The sequence below is a fragment of the Zingiber officinale genome, chromosome 1A (genome assembly GCF_018446385.1).
Source record: "Zingiber officinale cultivar Zhangliang chromosome 1A, Zo_v1.1, whole genome shotgun sequence".
Classification (NCBI taxonomy): domain Eukaryota; kingdom Viridiplantae; phylum Streptophyta; class Magnoliopsida; order Zingiberales; family Zingiberaceae; genus Zingiber; species Zingiber officinale.
In genome coordinates, this window is record NC_055987.1 from 112,800,289 (window position 1) to 112,822,257 (window position 21,969).

The following is a 21,969-nucleotide window of genomic DNA, read 5'->3' on the forward strand; positions in this document are numbered from 1 at the left end:
GTTAAACCGTTAGTGCTAACCGCACCAAAAATCTCTCCCTTTTTGATGGAATGACAACCTGGTTAAGTTAGTGTAAAAATAAATGCAAATATAACAAACAGGGGTTTTTAAGTTAGTTTTTAAATTTAACATTTTGTTGCTCTAACTTAGCCACATATCTCTCCCCCTTTGGCATTCCTCAAACAGATGCATGGATCAAGTAATCATAAAAAAAATACAAGCATAAGTTAGATTAACTTAGGGGAGTTTAAACATAGTATAAGATTTTTGCTTTAAAAAATAGCTAATTTTTGAAAAAATAGCTAATTTAGAATTATAAATTTTAGAAAGAGTAACTTTGTAAAATATAGAGGTAGGTAACTCAGTTTTCAAAGTTTAAGTAGAACAAAATTTCAAAATTTGCGAATAAAATTTCAAAGTTTTATAAAATCTAATTTCGAAAACTAAGTTTATATTTGCTTGACTTAATTAAGTTTGAAAAATCATACTTTCAAAATTAAGTAAAGTCCAGCTTTTAAGAGTAAGTTTGAGTTTGAAACAATTTTCACTCATTAATAAAATAATTTTGCAAAAGTAAAAAAATCAGATTTAATGTTTAAAATTTAATTCTTAAGTTTGTGAAACCAAGTTTTTAAAATTTCAAACTTTCAAAACATAAGTTTATATGTTCCAAAATTTAATTTTTCAAAATAAATTTGAACTTGAAACATTTTTCAAACATAAGTTCTATAAAGATAATTTTACAAAAGTAGAATTTTTAAAAACCAGGTAAAATTCAATGTTCAAAATTAAGTAAAATCTAATTTTCAAACTTCGTTTAATAAAGCTAATTTTCAAAAATAGGTTTATTAATTTGGATTTACAAAAATAAGTCAGTTTTTTAAAGATTTAAAATATTTTTAAGAAAGTATTTTTTTTATTAAAATTATTTTCAAATTGGAGAAATAATTTTTATACTAAGTATGAAAATAAGTTGAATTAATTCTCTGCCTGAACCTGGCATAATTTTAAAATAAAATTTTTAAAAATATCCACAGAAAAGTATTTAAAGTGAGATTTTTAATGTATAATTTTTTTAAAAAAAAATTGAGGTAGGATTTTCTAAAGAGATTTAAATATAAATTTGATAAAAAGAAAAAATTGAACCTCCCCTGAATTTATTACTCCCTTTAATTTAATATCTCCCCCTTAAGTTAATACTAAGGTTTGGTTATATTAAATTTTACAGTCTCAATACATTTTTGTACCTAAGTGTTTTGGTGGATGCAGTGTTAGTAACACTTATGTTTATCGAGTATATTATTTATATAAGTATTTTTATATACTTGTATAGTTTTTTGTTAAGAATAAGATTATTGAAATTAATGAGTAATCAATTATTCTTAATAATAAGTAATAATCAATTTATTACAAACTTAATAAAAGTTAATCAATATCAATAGTTTATTGATTAAATTTTATTTTACTTGACTTATCTGATTGAATTTTATATTAATTGTCTTAATATCAATGGATAATAGTTATAATTTATCTTTTGTTTTTCATTTACTTAATCTTTAAGTTTTGATTAAGTACGTTTATACGTTTAATTAAGATTACTTAAGTTACGTTTATTTTGACTAACATCAAAATTAAGATTGATTGAGTTAAATTAAGGTCATATCTAATTTAAAGTACAACTGACTACAGTTAATGTTTGAAGTTTTTACTTTAATTATTTACTTTTTAATTATTTGCTAAAATTTTAGTTTTAAATTTCATTTTTAATTTAAGCTTAAAATTTTATTTTAAGTTAATTTAAGTTTTAATTTTAAGTTATAAACTAAGTTTTAAAGTTTTGATTAACTTAAGTGTCTTAGTTTTAGAATGACTTTTAATTTTTAAATAATTTTAAAAAGATTTTTAAATAATTTTTAAAAGTTTTTTAAATGATTTTTAAAAGAGATTTTTTTAAAATAATTTTTGAAAGAATTTTTAAATAGTTATTAAAAGAATTTTTAAAATCTTTTTAAAATAAATTTTTAAGATTTTTAAAATGTAGTTTTAAAGGGAAATAAATTTTTAAAAGAATTTCAAGAAGTATTTTTAAAATATTTTTTAAATAAATTTTTAAAATATTTTTAAGATATATTTTTAAAAGATTTTTCAAATATTTTAAAAATAAATTTCTAAAAGATTTTTAAAATGTATTTTTAAAGTAAATTAACAAAGAATTTTTAAAATGATTTTTTTAAAGGTTTTTTAAAATAATTTTTAAAATGAGTTTTAAAAGTTTTTAAAAATAATTTTTCAAAGAATTTATAAAATGATTTTTAAGTTAAAAGAATTTTTAAAATGATTTTTAAAAGTTAAAATAATTCTTAAAGGAATTTTAAAATGATTTTTAATTTAAAAGAATTTTGAAAAGAATTTTTAAAATGATTTTTAAAAATTAAAATTATTTTTAAAGGAATTTTAAAATGATTTTTAAATTAAAAGAATTTTTAAAATGATTTTAAAAGTTTTTAAAATAATCTTTAAAAGAATTTTTAAAATGATTTTTAAAAGTTTTTAAAATAATTTTTAAAAGAATTTTAAAAATGATTTTTAAGTTAAAGAATTTTGAAAATGATTTTTAAAAGTTAAAATAACTTTCAAAGGAATTTTAAAATGATTTCTAAGTTAAAAGAATTTTCAAAATGATTTTTAAAAGTTTTCAAAATAATTTTAAAAAGAATTTTTAAAATGACTTTTAAAAGTTTTTAAAATAATTTTTAAAAGAATTTTAAAAATCATTTTTAGAGGTTTTAAAAATAATTTTTAAAAGAATTTCTAAAATGTTTTTTCTGAATTAATTAAATTATTTGAATTGATTTGGTCATTGTTCTGTTTGACCAAGTCAAGGTTGATACCAAATTGATTAGAGTTTTGATTGACTTGATCAAAATCTAGATTATTTTGTGATTTTGAATTAAAATAATTTAGATCTAGTTTATCATGCACCATACTTGGAATAATTTCATACTTATCTGAATCATCATGCTGATTATTTAAACTACTATTAGCAGGGGTATTTTGGTAAACATTACTAACCTTGAGCGCAACCCCTAATTCAGTAGGCTTTTCCATTGGATCTGACTCGAGTCCGAATTCGATTTTTTCTTGATCCTCTAACTTCAATGGCTCCTCGTGAAGTTTGATCAATTGGGTCCAAAGTTCATATGCATTCTTGTACTTTTCTAGTCTGCATAAAATATTGTAAGGTAAAACACCACAAATAGTTTTACTTACATTTTTGTTCAGTTCCGAGTCCTGAGAAGGTTTTTTCAATATTAGCACATTATCAAAATCTAGGCTTCTTAAGAAGCATTCCATTAATCACTTCCAGTAGTTGAAATCTTGATCGTATGGTGGTGGTTCGTGGGGGTTCCGTCCTTTTTGAAGAGGCATTGGTCTTGCACACAAGGAAACAGAGAAAAAGTCTCAAGACTTGGTCTTGGATTAGCAGTGTTGGAAAAAAATATAATATTTTACTATTTTTGAAAAAAATAATAAAATATTAATAAAATATTAAAATATTATTTCAAAATTTTGAAAATGTAATATTTTGTCAATACTAAGCAATGGTGAAGAGATGACAATGTATTTTTCAAAAATAGTTTTGAGGGAAAAAAATGAAAATTGTAAAGTTTTATTTTAAAAACAAATGATATCTAATTTTTCTTTAAAAAACACCCCCTTTGTTTGATTGGTGGTTGCACCAAATCACCTACTTTGATACCACTTGTTGGATCGTAAATGAATCGATAGAGGAGGGGGGTGAATATCGAAAAACGTTCGAAGGCGAGTAGGCACAGCGGAAAAGAAAGAATAAGACAAAGAGAACACAAGGATTTACTTGGTTTGGAGCCTTTGGCGACTCCTACTCCAAGGCCCGCACTCGTCGAGTGCTTTCGTTGGGCAATCCACTAGCAATTCGAATAATTGATTACAAGAAGTAAGTACAGAAAAGCTAGAAATAAAATACCGACAAATATAAAACAATAGGAAAGGAGCAGAGCTTTGTCGGAGTAGTGTCGCAACGTCGCAGGAGCGTAAATCGTCAATTCTGAGTTGTGTTTTGAGCTCTGCCTTTGACCCTCCTTATATAGGAGACTCGGGGCGCCCCGGATCCCTTCCGGGCGCCCTGGTGTGATGTAGCAGGCCCAACCAGCGAGCTCCACGTGTCGACGTCGTGAACTGGATAGAACTTGCCTCCGGGCGCCTAGACCACCTTTCTCCAGAGACTCCTTCTCCTGCAAGACAAGGTTAGTCCGAAGCAATGTATATCCTGTAAAACAAATTGTTAGCACAGTTTATAGTTTGAATCATAAGGAGTATGAATTAGATTCCGTCTCTCCGAGATCGGAATCTAGTCAAGATCTCGACTTAGAGTTCCGAAATGGTTCTAAGTCAGATCGGCATCTAACTTCCCTTCCCGGGAACGCGTCCTCACAGTCACTCCCCTCCAGTGACTTACCTTTACTTACCTGCCAAACGTCTGATCAGCCCTTCAACCCGTCTGGACTTCGTGCCAACTATCCGGTCAGCCCGTCGACTTAGCTGGACTTCGTGCCAGCTATCCGGTCAGCCCGTCGACCTAGCTGGATTTTGTGCCAAGCGTCCGGTCAGCCCGTCACCCGCTTGGACTTCATGCTAGCTATTCGATCCGCCCATCGACCTAGCTGGGCTTCGTGCCAGACATCCGGTCAGTCCGTCGACTTGTCTGAACTTCGCCTGCACACTCGGTCAGAGTGTTAGATCAACAACAAAACTAACTTAACCTATTTTGTCATTCATCAAAACCTGGGTTAAACCGTTAGTTCTAACCGCGCCAACACTTTGGGCTCGCGAGGTTACATGTCTCAACCAAGTGGTCTAGCCGATCGAATCTCTTGTCTGATCGGATCCCAAATATCACAAGAATTAAAAATGAACTATAAATAGAATACAATTCACTACAGTTACTTTGTCACAAGTAGACTTGGAGCTTCTAATAATCTACCGAGTGCAGAAGTTGGTGCAAAAGCAACAAACAGCAATTGGGTGTCCTTTGTCTAACGACCTGACTATATTGATGACAGGCCTTCACATCGAGCGAGGGACCCGAGTGGAAGGGCCGATTGAGTTCCAACCGATTCCTCCACCTCCGGCAAGCTTCATGCAAGTGCTTGCTTGTGTAGCCGATCAGCCTGCCCTCCATCCCAGACCACCTAGTCTGAGTGTCTGAACCACCAGGGTGCCGAACAAACTCTTCGTCGTAGTGAATCACTCTTCGGGTCCACATCAGTAATGGTCCAGGAGCTTGGAGATGGTTCAAGCCCTCGTACATGAAAAATTCTATCTTTCAACCATTGCGAAGCTGTTGCATGAAGATAAACTTTTCCATGTTGGAGGCGCCCGGATCACCATCCAAGCATCTGGAGTCCGTTACGTCAGCAACGGATAAGTTTGACCAGAGCACTATAAATAGAGTCCTGGTTCACTTGGTTTAGCAACAACACTTGTATTTCTTTTTCAATTTTTGTTTTAGTATTTGTACTTCAACCTCTATAAGAGACTTCTCCGCATCAAAGGAGAACTTTTCCAGTATTTTCAATATCTTGGTTTAACAATCTCCCCAGTTGTAACTACCGGTAGCCTCTTTTATTTTTATGGAATTTATTTTTGATTTTCTAACAACTGTTTTTAATTAAAGTTGAAAGTCACGAGAATATATTTGTAATTTCACATAATTCATCCACATCTTACCGGCCATAGGAGACCAACATGTGTTGCCTCTAAGTTCACCTAATTGTCATCCGAGAGTCAGTAAACTAACAATATACTCAATAGCATGCACAACTCTATTTTAAATCAAGAACATTTTACTATATAAATAACTTGTCATGTAATTGGCCTGACCTCTTCGTCTTTCAACTTGACTTGGAGTTACTATTTTTTGGTTTTTTTTTTTATCAAAAAGGTGTTTACTCCACTAGCACTCTAGCACTCTATAAAATGATACAATTACCCTCATGTATATTGTTTGACGTTATTATCTCTTACAATATATATTAAATTTTAAATTGGTCGGATATGTTATAGAATATAAAATTATAGCGGTCACAAGTATTGTAATAGTTATAATTTCATAAATGTTATAGTGTAAATATTAGATTAACAAGTCGAATCCCGTTATAACAATTATAAAATTGTAACTCTTATAATATTTGTAAGAGCTATAATTTTGTAACTCGTGCAATACGCCTGATTTATTCATAATTCAAAGTGTGGAACATGAGATAATAATGCAAAACATAGGGACATATCTAGGAATTAAAAATGAACTGGGCTTTGAGTACGGGACAGATTGAATTTTAAGTGGTGAAGGAATGGATTATCAAAATAAAATGAACAAAAAAAGGAAAGAACAAACTAATTTTAAATAAGTTTAAAATATCTATATAATTATTTTAAGGATTGGTATAGAGGCTGGGACAACTCTAGCTTAAGTCTCTAATTACATAGCTAATCTGTATTTTATCGAACATTGAAATTGTACTATAATAAGTAAAAACCTATGTATTTTAATACAAATGATTAATTTGACCAATTAAATCTTTCTTATTCAAAAAGTTATTTTTAATAAATTTAATTGAGATTGACGTATAATGTAAAATGTAACTTAAAATTTATGAGATTATATGATTATATGAAAAGATTAATTTATTTATATATTACGATTTTTAAATAGAAAATTTTCTATTTATATAGTAAAAAATACAATTAAAAAGAGGAAAGGAAATCTGAAAGTATTTTGAATTTTAAAATATAAATAATAATTACATAATATACCTTACAATATGCAACGAAAATAAAAATAATAATATAAAAAATAATTAATGTGAGACCTTATAGCCATAGAGTGCAAGATATTTCAAGATGTCACGTGTCTCCCAAGATGTAGCATAGATAGTGGATGCATGATATTTTTAACGTAATGGTTAAGGGTCAATTATTAGAGTTGATAATTAATGATTATAATTTTATTATATTAATTTTAATATGTTTTTTTTAATGATGATACTTGGATCAAAAGAGAATAATTTATTAGTATAAAATATATCTAATCCTTTAACAAGTATGAATATGAGGATTGATATCCGATCCTCAAGAGATATGGGGAAGAAGGATATTAAATATGATCCAAACATACCCATTGTCATCCCTAATTTAAGGGGGACTTTGAAGCAATGGTAAAATTGCGGCTCAATGGTTTAAGGAGAACCATGTTAAGTACATTGTATAAAGTTGCGAGCAAATAATACCTCAATAATTAACTAACGACTAAATTTGTATTCCGTCGCTAACCAGTAGTACTGAATTATTATTCTGACTCTACTTTACAACTGATATTTATTTTTTACTGTTAATTGATGATAGAAATGATTATTTCAGTGCTAAATCGATCACAAATCAGAGATTTTTTAATAGTGCCTAGTTATAAAAATACAATCTCCTGTGGTTTAGGATAAAGCTATATACAATAAATCTAATATCATCTAAATCTTTCGTCTATTAATTTGTGTTGGTTGTTATGTATGCAGACTACCTTGTAGCTACCGGGGCTTCAACGTGGCCTTTAGGGTGGATGCCGGGTTGAACGCCAAATACCTCGCCATCGTCATTGAGAACGTGAATGGGGATGGCGAACTCACGGCGGTGGAGCTAAAGGAGGGATTGTCGGGGACGTGGATAGATGCATCCATCTTGGGGAGCGCAGTGGAATAAGTTGAATGCGGGCAGGCATTACAACCGTCATTCTCTTTCCAGTTGACGTTGGGGGAGTCGAAGAAGATTCTTGTCGCCCACAACATCATTCCCGTCCGTTGGACGCTGGGGGAGCACTTATACTTCCATGGTCAGCTACTAGTTAGGGATTTGATTCGGTTGCAAGGTTTTTTATTATTGAAAAAATAAGAGTGCGCAAGGAAATTGAAAATTAGTTATAAATTGAATATTCGTGATTCAGGATTCCTTCTCTATAAGTCCAGTCGATCTTTGCTTTGCTATAATAGATTTGCAAAAAAAAAATAAATCTATAAAATTACTTCCTTTATTTGTTTATTGATCTATAAAATTACAATATTGATAGTGTTCCATGTCTGAAAAAATCATTAGATAGAATACATTCTTAATATCTGGTAAACATGGATTTACATGCTCGTCGTAATATCCTTTTGGAGTTAAACATATTCTATTTCACATGTAGTCTGATATGATGAATAATGGGGGCCCTGAACCTAGAGTTTGGTTGATGCTACCTTCAAAGTTAAGGAGGGGCCAACACTTTGGGCTAGCAAGGTTACATGTCTCAACCGAGTGGTCTAGCCGATCGAATCTCTGGTCTAATCAGATCCCAAATCTCACAGGATTGATGAAACTTCGAGTTATTTTAGTGTCATTTAGAGCTGATTCATCTTGGTCACTCAGAGACCGGATTACACTGAACCAAGTTGACTCGTGTACGAGTAGCACCTGTGCGCACCGAATGCTGGACTGGTCAGGGCAAACTTTATCCAAGTGGAACAACCAATATTTTACCACATAAACCTTTTTTCTACTTATTTAAGGGTGTAACGAACGACTCGAGTAAACCTCGAAGCACAACTGGAGGTGGGCGAATCTGTTTCAACGAAACTACAACCCTCGCAGGCCTCAGTCCTTTTGCCCACTCGGATTCTTCACAGGCTCGGCTTGTTCTGTGACTTGGGCGACACTGTTCATGGACTACTCTTCCAGGTCGGCCTCTCTGCCCGACCAGCTGCTGGCTCACTCGGTCACCCACTCGGCCTCTCTGCCCGACCGACCGCTCGGTCGCCTGCTCAACCTCTCTGCTCGACTGGTCGCTCGCTCACTCAGTCACTCACTCAGCCTCTCTGTCTGACTAGCCACTCGCTCACTCGGTCGCTCGCTTGGCCTCTCCGACCGACCGACCGCTCGCTCACTCAGTTGCTCGCTCGGTCGCTCAGCTTCTCTGCATGACCGTTAGGTCATTTGCTCGTTCGATCGCTTTGTCTGATTTGATACATAGTGCGGTTGGATATACTGGTTGCTCGGCAGATCTGGCCACTCAGCCTCTCTATCTACTCGACCAATCTATGCTCAGCACTTGGGAGAAATCAGCCCCCGCTGACAGTCTGAGATTATCAGCTCTGGTTATCTCGACAGATAAGTTGAATTTAATTTTGTGTATTTAAATTTGACTAATTCCCAAGTATCTCCGGCAGATTGTTTGTCCAAAAATCTTGAAACAGATTCGATTATGTTGAGATGACCATAGAACAAAGTGTTGAGGTGCAACATACTCAACACATGAAGGGCCCTTCCGCCATAATTGGAAATGTGTCAATCAATCACGGGGGAAAGCCAGAGAAGTTCACTAGACTGAATATCAAGAGGTGGCAACAAAAGATGCTCTTCTACTTGACCACACTCAATCTGGCTCGGTTCTTGACCAAAGATCCTCCCAAGCGTGCTAAGGATGTTGATGCGTAGACCATCAATACAGTGGAGGCATGGACTCATTCTGAGTTCCTTTGTCAAAACTACATTCTCAACTGCCTTGCCAACTCGCTATATGTAGTGTATAGTATGAAGAAAACGACTAAGGAGCTATGGGAGTCCCTAGATGAGAAGTAGAAGATGGAGGATGTAGGGGCTAAGAAGTTTATCATGGGCCGATTCCTTAACTACAAGATGGTTGACTCCAAGACGATGATCAACCAAGTCCAGGAGCTTCAGGTGATCTTGCACGAAATCTATTCAGGAGGAATGGTTCCGAGTGAAACCTTCTAGGTGGTTGTTATCATTGAGAAGTTGCCTCCAGGATGGAAGGACTTCAAAAACTACCTGAAGCATAAACAGAAGGAGATGAATGTGGAGGAACTCATTATTAGACTTTGTATCGAAGAAGACAACAAGAGTTCAAAGAGAAAGTTGTTCTCTCAAGCTACTGTGAAAACCAACATGGTCGAGCACAGTCAAAGCATGAAACGGAAGAACCCCAAATCTTCCAAAATGGGATCCAGAGGAAGCATCAACAAAAAGAAGTTCTCTGCAAAGTGCTTCAGTTGTGACCGAGTCGGCTACAAATCTTCGGAGTGCAGAAATCCAAAGAAGAAGCAGGAGGCCAATCTGAACGAGGGACCAGAAATGGACGACCTTTGCGCCATGGTCTTTAAATTAAACCTTGTAGGTTCAAACCCGTGACAATTGTGGATTGATACTGGAGCCACTAGGCATGTCTGTTGCAATAAGGAGCTGCTCCACAACTTTGAAGAAGTCAATTGAGACAAGCTATTCATGGGGAACTCAACGACCTTGGACATCATGAGCTAAGAAAAAGTGGTACTGAAGATGACCTCAGGCAAGGACCTTACTCTGAATAATGTGTTGTATGTTTTGGAAATTCGAAAGAATCTAGTATCCGGATCACTGTTAAGTAAACATGACTTTTGCATTGTCTTTGAGTCAGATAGAGTTGTACTGGCTAAGAATAGAATGTGTTGGAAGAAGCTATGTATCTTATGGGTTATTCAAGCTCAATGTAATGGCCATTAGGCTCAAGATAAATAAAAATAAAAACTCTTCCACTTATATACTTGAGTCTTCTTGTTTGTGGCATGATAGATTAGGACATGTTAACTACAATGTATTACGTAGATTAATAAACATACAAAGCATACCAAAAATTCTACCTTGACCCAAAACACAAGTGTGAGATTTGTGTTAAAGTAAAAATGATAAGGTTATCTTTTCAACATGTTGAGAGAAGCAACGAACCACTCGGGTTAATTCACACCGAAGTATGCAACCTCAAAGGCACTCCTACACATGATGGAAATAAATACTTCATCACTTTTATAGATGATAACACAAAATATTGTTATATGTATCTTCTCAAAAGTAAGGATGAAGGTATAGAGAAATTTGCTCTCTATAAAAATAAGGTTGAAAACCAATATAATAAAAAGATTAAGGTGGTTCGAAGTGATCGAGGTAGTGAATATGTATCTCCGTTTGTTAAGTTGTGTGCTGAACATAGAATCAAACACAAAATAATAGCTTCTTATACTCCTCAGCAAAATGAAGTGGTTGAGCGAAAGAATCAAACTCTAAAGGAGATGATGAATACTCTTTTATTGAGCTATGGGCTGCCAAAGTTCATGTGGGGAAAAACTATGTTAACAGCTAATTACCTTTTAAATAAGGTGCCCCGGAAGAAAATATATAAGTGCTCTTATGAGTTATGGAATGGAAGACAACCGTCATACAAATATTTACAAATGTTGGGAGTCTTGCCAGAGTATTGGTGCTTGATCCGAATAGGAGTAAGATATGACCAAAAAATGTTAATTGCATATTTATTGGATATGCACATAATAACAGTATGTATCAATTTTTTGTATATGAGTCATAAATACCGGATATACATAAGAACTCAATAATAGAATTGAGAAATACCTCGTTCTTCAAGCATGTATTTCCGTATAAGACCCGAGAGGATGCTAGCTCCTCAAAACAAGCATACGAAACACAAGGCGAAGAAGATGATGAGGAACCAGTCAAGGTTGAGTTTAGAAAAAGTAAAAGAGCTCAGATAGAAAAATCCTATGGATAAGATTTTATCACTTTTATGTTAGAAAGTGAGCCCCAAAGTCACTCAGAAATAGTAAGCTTTTCTGATGGACCTCACTAGAGAGAGACAATTGCACCTGAGATAGAATCTATCTTACAAAATCACACTTGAAAACTTGTGGATCTTCCTCTAGGAAGTAAACCATTAGGTTGCAAGTGGATCTTCAAGAAGTAAATAAAATCAGATGGCACAATTGATAAGTATAAGGCCAGATTGGTAATTAAAGGATATCGACAATGAGAAGACATTGATTACTTTGATACGCATTCTCCCGTCTCGAGAATAACTTCCATTAGAGTATTATTGGCTATCATAGCTCTCTAGAATCTCAAAATACATCAGATGGATGTAAAGACAACTTTTCTAAATGAGGATTTCGAAGAGGAAATCTATATGGAGTAACCTAAGGGGTTTTCTGTGCTATGATAAGAAAACAAGCTTTGTAAATTGTTGAAGTCATTATATGATTTGAAACAAGCACCAAAACAGCGGCATGAGAAATTTGATAATGCTATGAAAGAATGTGGATTCAAAATCAATGAGTGTGATAAATATGTCTACATGAAAAATACAGAGAACGACTAAATCATCTTGTGTCTATATGTAGATGACATACTTATCATTGGGAGTAATGATAAGATAATCAAATCCACTAAGGACATGTTGAACTCAAGATTTGATATGAAAGGCATGAGCCTAGCTGATATAATTCTAGGAATCAAAATTTTTAGAACAACAGAAGGAGTTATTCTTAGTTTGTCTCATTATGTGAACAAGATTCTCAAGAAATTCACCAAGGGTGATACTGCATTGTCACGAACGCTGATAGATATGAGAACATCTATCAAAAAATCGAGGTGAAAGTATCTCTCAGATAGAGTACTCTCAAGTGATTGGAGGTCTGATGGACTTGATAAGTTGTACACGATCAGAATTGACCTATGCAATAAGTAAATTGAGTAGATATACGAATAATCCCGGTTTGAGCACTAGAAAGGGATAACAAGAGTATTGAGGTACTTGAGGTATACTCATGAACATGGACCACACTATACGAGATATCCTACTGTGATCGAAGGATACAAAGATGCGAGTTAGATATTTGACATAAAGGACTCTAAGGGGGTGCTTGGTTCATTGAAGGGAATGGGAATAAGAATGAGATTGATAGAAGTAGGGAATGGAAATGGGGGCTTTCTCATTCCCCTCCTTTTATTAGGGAATGGCTCATTCCCATGTTTAGGGTAATGAATCCATGGGACCCACCACTAATCCCCCAAACCAAACACCCACTTTCAATCATTTCCCTTTCCTCACTCTCATACCATCCAACCAAGCACCCCCTAAGTCTATGAGTGGATATGTATTCACTCTTGAAGGTACAACCATTTCCTGAAAATCTTCTAAGAAAATGGTAATAACTAGATCCACAATTGAATCTGAGTTTGTGACTCTTAACAAATATTGTGAAGAGGCTGAATGGCTAAGGTAATTCTTAGAAGATATTCTGAGATGGCTGAAACTTGTACTAACAATTTGCATATATTGTGATAGTCAATCAACAATCAGTTGGGCACAGAGCTATCTGTATAATGGTAAGTCTAGACATATATGTTATATACATAATACCATTAGACGACTACTCTCAATGGGTTATTGTTGTTGATTATATGAAGTCAAAAGATAACCTAGTAGATCCATTAACCAAAGGATTAAACAGAGAGTTAGTTGCAAGCTCATCATGAGAAATGAGCTTGATATCGATGAGAAATGTTGGTGCAAAGGAAACTCAACCTATGCAGACTGGAGATCCCAAGAACTAGGTTCAAATGGACAACCTAATTATACCGACAAAGTTGCTCACTATGGGGAATGACCCAATGGATCAGTAAAGGATGGAGGTCAAGCATACAACTTTTAATAATCCGAGTAATGAGGAATACTCTTAAGAGATCACCTATGTGTGAAAGAAGTGGGGTCACTTCGAAGAGAATTAGAGGCACAATTCTTAGAACTTCTCACAAAATCAAGCATGCTCATGGCCAAGAATGAATATACTCATGAGAATTAAGTTATATCAGGAAGAGTATTAGGTGAAATATGTCAATGCTTACATAGATGGTAGAACAGTTCAAGGACATCACATCTATTGTTAGCCAATAAGTAATCAGATCTTCATAAAAGAAGGTTCAAACGGTAAAACCTACCTATTCTATACTTGACTTAACTTAACTGCTGAATGTTATCACATACCTTATTTCCATTCATGTGGGGATTGTTGGATATATGTGAATAAAAAAAAAAGAGGCAGAAAAGGCATGAAGCTCTATTGTGAATGAGACTTTAGTCCCACATTGGGAGTTTCAAGGCATATTAATTGGTTTATTTTGATTCACATGCATTGAGGATGTGAATAAATGCATGGGAAGAAGCTCTCTCTCACGAGTGGATGAGTCGGGGAGGGGGGGTGGTGAAAATCTAAGGTAGGGTGTAAATCTAAGGCCCGAATTGTACTGAACTAAGTTGACTCGTGTGCGAGCACAACCTACATATGTCAAATATCGGACTTATTTAAGGGTGTAACCGATGCATTAATTAGAGATTAATGCAGCTGAAGACTACAGGTAAAATGTTGCACACACAAAAAAAGAAACAGTAGCTCTCTACCTTCGTTCCCCTCCTCCTCTGTCATTCAACTCTTGCTCGGTGGAGTACCCGTGATAACAATCAGATAACACTCAGTTCACCGTAACCACCAGTGTTTGGTGGGAATCATAGTTAACCATTGTATGCTAGGAAATAGACGACCCAAGTAAACCTCAAAGTACAGTCGGAGGTAGGTAAATCTGTTTCAAGGAAATTACAACCTTTATAAGCCTCAATCCATTCACCCATTAGGATTCTTCGCCCACTCAGCTTGTTCTATCGCTCGGGCGGCACTATTTACAGACTGCTCTTCAAGCTTGGCCTCTCTGCCGACTGGGCGCTCTCTCACTCGGTCGCCCCCTCAGCCTCTCTGCTCGACCGGTCGCTCGCTCAGTCGGTCGTCCGCTCGACGTCTCTGCCCGACCGGTCGCCCGCTCAGCTTCTTTGCCAGACCGATCACCCGCTCACTCGATCGCCCACTCGACCTCTCTACCCGACCAGTTGCTCGCTCACTCGGTCACTCTGCCTAATCTGCTACATAGCGTTGTCGGATATACTGCCCGCTTGGATGATCTTCTCGCTCAGCCTCTTTGCCTATTCGACCAGTCTGCACTTAGCACTTGGTAGAAACCAACCCCCGTTGGTAGCCTAAGATTATTATCTTAGGTCATCTCGACAAATAAGTTAAATTTAATTTTGTATATTTAAATTTGACTAATTCCCAAGTATCTCCGCCAGATTGTTTGTCCAACAGTTTGGTTGACGTGATGTTCAAAGTTAATAAGGGGCTAACACTTTAGGCTAGCAAGGTTACATGTCTCAGCTGAGTGGTATAGCCGATCGAATCTTTGGTCTGTTTAGATCCCAAATCTCACAAGATCGATGAAACTTCAAGTTATTTTAGTATGATTTAGAGACGAGTCCTCTTAGTCACTCAGAGTTAACATGGTCATGTGTCTCGACCAAGTGGTCTAGATGATTAGACGTACAATCTGATCGGACATGCTAGGCACACGGTCTGATCGGACTCTTTGACCAAGTGGAGAGGCTGAGGGAAGTCTGAGTCCGGTCATCATTCTTTTGCTAACCTTACCCTATCTGCGAGTGAGGTCCAAACGGATGATAGACGGGACTCGGTCAGCTACCAACAAAGCATACTAAAGGTCCATCAACCCAATGACCTAATATTCCTTTTTGACGTTTTGTGTAATTCTTGTTAGAGAATTAAGGGAATATTTCCTAGGCAGTCTTTACGATGGAAACTTCTACCCTATAAAGCTCTAAAGCAGTGAGCCTATTTTTGGAAGGGTGTTAGAATGTCAGAATGATTGGTCCTTTTTTGAAAATACATTGATATTTATGCATAGAGAAAAATTAACACTATATAAGGAGTCTCCTCCTAAAGGCGCATGTATGCAAGATTATGTACTCAGAGCCCACTATTCCTTTCTACTGTTCACTGCATTCCTTTTTCCCTCGATAACTTGATTGACTTGAGCGTCGGAGTATCTGCACCAGAGGTGTTGGACCCCGTGGGTGTTTTGATGTGATCAACCAAGTTGGTTAGGTCCTGCTTTGTGTTTGAACCCTGTGTATGAGTGTGCAGGAGCTTAGGAGCGCAGGAAGTCGAGCGGAAGACGCAGCTAGCGAGAAGGACGACACGGGAAGGGAGCCGATGGACTCAGTGCGTCCGAAGGATGAGAGAGCTGCGGAAGAGTACACCGGTGGGCGAGAAGAACGTGCACGACATTCGAGGGACGTTAAACCGAGGAGGAAGGTTGCTCGAGGAGAAGGTCGGAAATTGGGTTCGGGTGAGCCCTATTTCGGTTGGCCGGAATCACCCAAAAGAACGGGACTTCGGAAGATGAAGCAAAGAAGCAAGCAAGCTGGAAAAAACTGCCAGCTAGCTTGGAGGCGCCTCCAGCTTGAAGGCGCCTTCAATGCCTGTTGGAGGCGCCTCGGACCTGGTAAAAGTGACGTTGAGCTTCAGATAAAGTTTTATCCACTCTCTCGATAGAGGCGCCTTGGACCTCTATTGGAGGCGCCTCGGACATCCGAGATAGAATTTTCAGATGCTATATAAAGGCCTCTGGAGCTAGGAATTAGAAATTAATTGTTCCATCAACTCTGTAATCAATTCCTAGCAATAGTTCTGAGCTGTTAGAGTGTAAAAGACTTCTCCGCCTTCAGAGAAGGAGATTTTTCTAGTGTACGTTTTTCATCGCCCTGGATTAACAATCTTCTTGGTTGTAACCAGGTTAACTCCCGGTCTTCTCTGTCCTTCTGTTTAGCTTTATTGTTTTAGTTATTTTATTATTATTATTTGCTATTGCTTTTATTTTGAGTTGAAAACTCCGAAGAGGGTATACTTTATTTTTTCAGAAGCAATTCACCCCCCCTCTTGCCGGCCTCCACTGCACCTACAAGAGCCCCCTTCCTAGCCTGGTTGCTGATGTTTTCTTCCCTCTATGTTTTTTTTCACACGCAGGATCGTTTGAAGCCCTCTGCCTCCATCTCAAAGTCTTCTCACGATTAACATCGAAGCCACCTACCCAACACACTTTCCCAATTTCAGACATGATCAAATTTGGCGCGGTCTGTAGGAATTTCACTTGGATCTGAAATATGAAGATGAAAGAGACTGGATGATTCACTATAGTTACTTTGTCATAAGAAGACTTAAAGCTGCTAATAATCCCCCGAGTGCAGAAGTTGGTGCAATAACAACAAACAACATCCGGATGTCCTTTTTCGAACGACACGGCTGTATCGATGACAAGCCCTCACATCAAACGAGGGACCCGAGTGGATGGGCCGACTGAGTTCCAACTAATTCTTCCTCCTCCGGTTAGCTTCAATCGCGCTTGCACAGTCGATTATCCCATCGTCCATCCCGAACCACCTAGTTTGAGCATTCGGGCCACCAGGGTACTGAACAGACTCTTCGTCGTACTGGATCACTCTTCGAGTCCACGTCAGCAAAGTTCCAGGAGCTTGGAGATTGTCCAGGCTTCTGTACATGAAAAATTCTATCTTTCAGTCATTGCGAAGTTATTGTGCGGAGATAAACTTTGCCACGTTGGAGGCGCCCGAATCACCATACAGGCGTCCGGAGTTCACTACGTGAGCAACGAATAAGTTTTACCAGAGCACTATAAATAGAGTCTTGGTTCACTTAGTTTGGCAACAACACTTGTATTTCTTCTTCAATTTTTGTTTCAGTATTCGTACTTCAACTTCTATAAGAGGCTTCTCCGCTTATATCAAAGGAGAACTTTGCCAGTATTTTCAATGTCTTGGATTAACAACCTCCTCGATTGTAACCAAGTAAAATCTAGTAGTCTCTTTTATTTTTATGCAATTTATTTTTGATTTTCTAACAAGTGTTTTTAATTAAAGTTGAAAGTCACGATAAGGATATAGTTGTAATTTTAGACAATTAACCAACCTTTTACCTGCCACATGAGACTAACATGTGTTGCCTCTAAGTTCACTTAATTGTCATCGGTCTCAGAGTCAATAAACTAGCAATCTACTCAATAGCATACACAACTCTACGCTAAATCAAGAGCATTTTACTCAATAAATAACTTGTCATGTAATTGACCTCGACCTCTTGGTCTTCCAACTTAACTCGGAGTTACTATCCTATTTTTTTGGTTGTTTTTATTATCAAAAAGGTGTCTACTCCCGTAGCACTATGTAAAGTGACACAACTACCACAAGTACATTGTTTGGCGTTATTATCTCTTACAACATATATTAAATTTTAAATTGGTCGGACATGTTATAAGAACTATAAAATTATAGCGGTCACAAGTATTATAACAGTTACAATTTCATAATTATTATAATATAAATTTTAGTTAAACAAGTTAAATCTATGTTATAACAACTATAAAATCGTAACTTTTATAATATTTATAACAGTTATAATTTCGTAACTTCTAGAATATGCTCGACTTATTCATGATTCTCACATGAGATTTCGTAACTTCTAGAATATGCTCGTCTTATTCATGATTCTCACATGAGATAATAATGCAGAACATAAGGACACATTTAGGAATTAAAAATGAACTGGGCTTTGTGTATGGGACGGATTGAAGGTGGATTGAATTTTAAGTGGGAAAGGAATGGATTATCAAAATAAAATGCAAAAAGGGGAAAGAACAAACTAATTTTAAATTATAAGTTTAAAATATCTATATAATTTTTTTTAAGGATTGGTACAGAGTCTGGGACAACTCTAGCTTAAGTCTCTAATTGCATAGCTAATTATTTTATCGAACATTGAAATTGTAGTATAATAATTAAAAACCTATTTATTTTAATACATATGATTAATTTGACCAATTAAATCTTTCTTATTCGAAAAATTATTTTTAATAAATTTATTTGAGATTGACGTATAATGTAAAATGTAGCTAAAAATTAATGAGATTATAATATATGATTATATGAAAAGATTAATTTATTTATATATTAGGATTTTTAAATAGAATTTTTTTATTAATATAATAAAAAAATACAATTTAAAAGGGAAAGTATTTTGAATTTTAAATATAATAAATAATTACATAACATCCCGTACCATATGCAACGAAAATAAAATTAATAATATAAAAATAATTAATGTGAGACCTTGCCATCACATAATACAAGATCTTTCAAGATATCACATGTTCTCAGGGTGTAGTGTATTCGATGGGTGCATGACATCTTTAACGTAATGGGGAGAAGTCGATTTTCAAGAACTAACGACCTGAAATTTACCTCACTAAGTGTCTATGCTTATAGATCTGTATTTACTTTCTGTATATACGTAGAGCCGATATTGACGGATCGTTAAGATACCAAATTTATTTGTTTTTTTCAAGCACAATTATATTGAACACATGGTAATAAATGCTAGGTTTTTTTGGGCAATGATTTAATGAAACACGTTTTTTTCGACTGAACCAGCATAAATCCGTCTATACTTAAGACAGTTGCATCATAATTTCATCAGGGAATCTGATGAGGTGAAACGGCTTTTTGATAAATAATCAAAAAGATGCACCCCTTGATAATTTCAATAAGAAAGGACGATCCTTTTAAATATTGCCCTTTTAAATTTCAATTGTATGCAAAGTTTTAATTTGGGTTGTAATATATCTTTACTAAAACTATAACTTACTTTAGGTATATAATTTCTATTATATTGTTTTAATCAGGAACATATTTCTCTTTACACCAAAACAATATTTATTTCTTTTTATTTATCATTCCAATTAGCCTAATCTAATGATTTGTAATTTTGGTAATTATGAATTAAAATGTGCCCAAAATAATAAATCATTAAATTAACACCTATCCAAGTGATGCCATAAATATAAAGAAATCCTTTTTTTTTTTAATTCGAAGAGTAATTATTCCTAACTAACACTTTACAAAGTAATCAACATTGATAAGGATAAATTACACCCCAAATTTAAAACTTTGCATACAATTGAAATTCACTGTGATTATGTGCCGTATTTTGCCATTTATCTACCAAATTAATTAATGCTCAAAGTGTATGGAAATCTTAATTATTTCATGCATAAGATTACATTATTGACTTGTCAAGTAAATACCACAAAATCCTAATAAATCAATTTCATATTACTCTATATATAGCACAATATATAACGTTACTTGCATCTTTCAATATAATTAGTACGTAACCTAATCATCGATTAACTACGTTAATGCCTCTCTTTCAACACGATAAGGCTAGAGCGATGGCCATTTTGAAGAAGCAGATTGTGGTGCTGCCGCTGCTCGCTTTCCTCCTCTTGAACTCGTCTTCCCCGGCGGCGGCGTTGTCTCCGGCCGGAGCCACCTGGTACGGCGCCCCCGATGGCCCGGGAAGCACTGGTAATTATATATTTAATATCGATCGATCTGTACGTACGTACTTTATGTTATTGTAGAAATACGGTTTATGGAGATGGTATATCGTTCTGATCAGGCGGCGCATGTGCATACGCTGACGCCGTCGTCAAAGCTCCGCTGTCGTCCATGATAACAGCCGGCGGCCCTTCGCTGTTCAGGGGCGGCAGAGGATGCGGCGCATGCTACCAAGTCCTGTGCAACTCCAACGCCGCCTGCTCTGGCAGGGCGGTGACGGTCGTGGTCACCGACGAGTGCTCCAGCGGGATTTGCGTTGCTGACCTCGTCCATTTCGACCTCAGCGGCGCCGCCTTCGGGGCCATGGAGAAACCCGGCCAAGCTGAGCAGCTGCGGAATGCCGGAAGTCTGGCAGTCGAATACACAAGGTTAATTAATTAATGGTTTTACTTTTAATAATACTTTTGATTTTTTTAAAAAAAAAAAGCATTTTTAATAATTTTGATAATTAATGTTTTTTTTTAAAAAAAAAAAACTAAATATTGGTTGTCTAAGGTAAGGATAACAATTTTGGATCCAAATGTAGAAGGATACCGAGGACAATCAATATTAATTTTTTCCCCAAAACTTATTAACAATTTTGTTAAGCTTAGAAATAAGCTATATAGATTATTAATCTATTTTTTTAATTATATATATTTTTTATTATGTTAATTTTAATATATTTTTTTTAATGATGATAATTGGATGGAAAGAAAAAGAATTATTAGTATAAAAGATATTCAATTTTTTAATATGTAAGAAAACGGAGATGGATATCCGATCCTGAGGACGATCTACTATCCTCCCTAGTATAAGGGGACTTTGGTGCAATGATAACATTGAGGCCCAATGGTTTAAGGGGAAGCATGTTAATTAACTAAATACCTCAAGCGTTAACCAACGATTAAATTTATATTCTGCCGCTAACTAGTAACTAAATTATTGTTAATTGACAACTGAAATTGTTATTCAGTCGCTAAATCGATGGCAAATCAGAGATTTTTTAGTAGTGTCTAGTTAAAAAATATAATCTCTTGAAGTTTAGGATAAAATTATATATAATAAATCTAATATCATCTAAATCTTTCGTCTATTAATTTACATTAGTTGTTATGTATGCAGAGTACCGTGCCACTACCCGGGCATCACGGTGGCCTTCAGGGTGGATGCTGGGTCGAACGCCGACTACCTCGCCGTCGTCATCGAGAATGTGAACGGGGACGGCGAGCTCGCGGCGATGAAGCTAAAGGAGGGATCGTCGAAGACGTGGATGGCGATGCAGCCATCTTGGGGAGCACAGTGGAAGTTCAACCCCGGGCGGGCGTTACATCCGCCGTTCTCTTTTCATCTGACGTCGGGGCAGTCGAAGAAGATTCTTGTCGCCCACAACGTCATTCCCGTCGGTTGGACGTCGGGGAGCACTTATACTTCCAAGGTCAACTACTAGCTAGGGATTTGATTCAGTTGCATGGTTTAGAATTTTATTATTGAAAAAATAAGAGTGCGCAAGGAAATTAAAAATTAATTATAAATGAAATGTTTTTGATTTAGGGTTCCTTCTCTATCTTTGCTTTGCTTTAACAAATTTGCAAAAAAAAATCAAATCTATAAAATTACTTCCTTTATTTGTCTATTGATCTATAAAATTATAATATCAATAGTGTCTCATGTTCAAAAAATTGTTAGATAGAATACACTCTTAATAT

The 21,969-nt window shown here is 35.5% G+C and overlaps 1 protein-coding gene across 1 annotated transcript; it reads left to right on the top strand.

The window, feature by feature from the left end:
• Positions 1–16,735: 16,735 nt before the first annotated feature.
• Positions 16,736–21,710, top strand: LOC122009231 (expansin-B18-like; the record flags this gene model as incomplete). Its single annotated transcript, XM_042565314.1, has 4 exons — positions 16,736–16,764; positions 20,196–20,248; positions 20,343–20,649; positions 21,386–21,710. Coding segments are annotated over 4 exons (714 nt in total), but the record flags the coding sequence as incomplete, so codon positions are not given.
• Between the last annotated feature and the right edge of the window lie 259 nt (positions 21,711–21,969).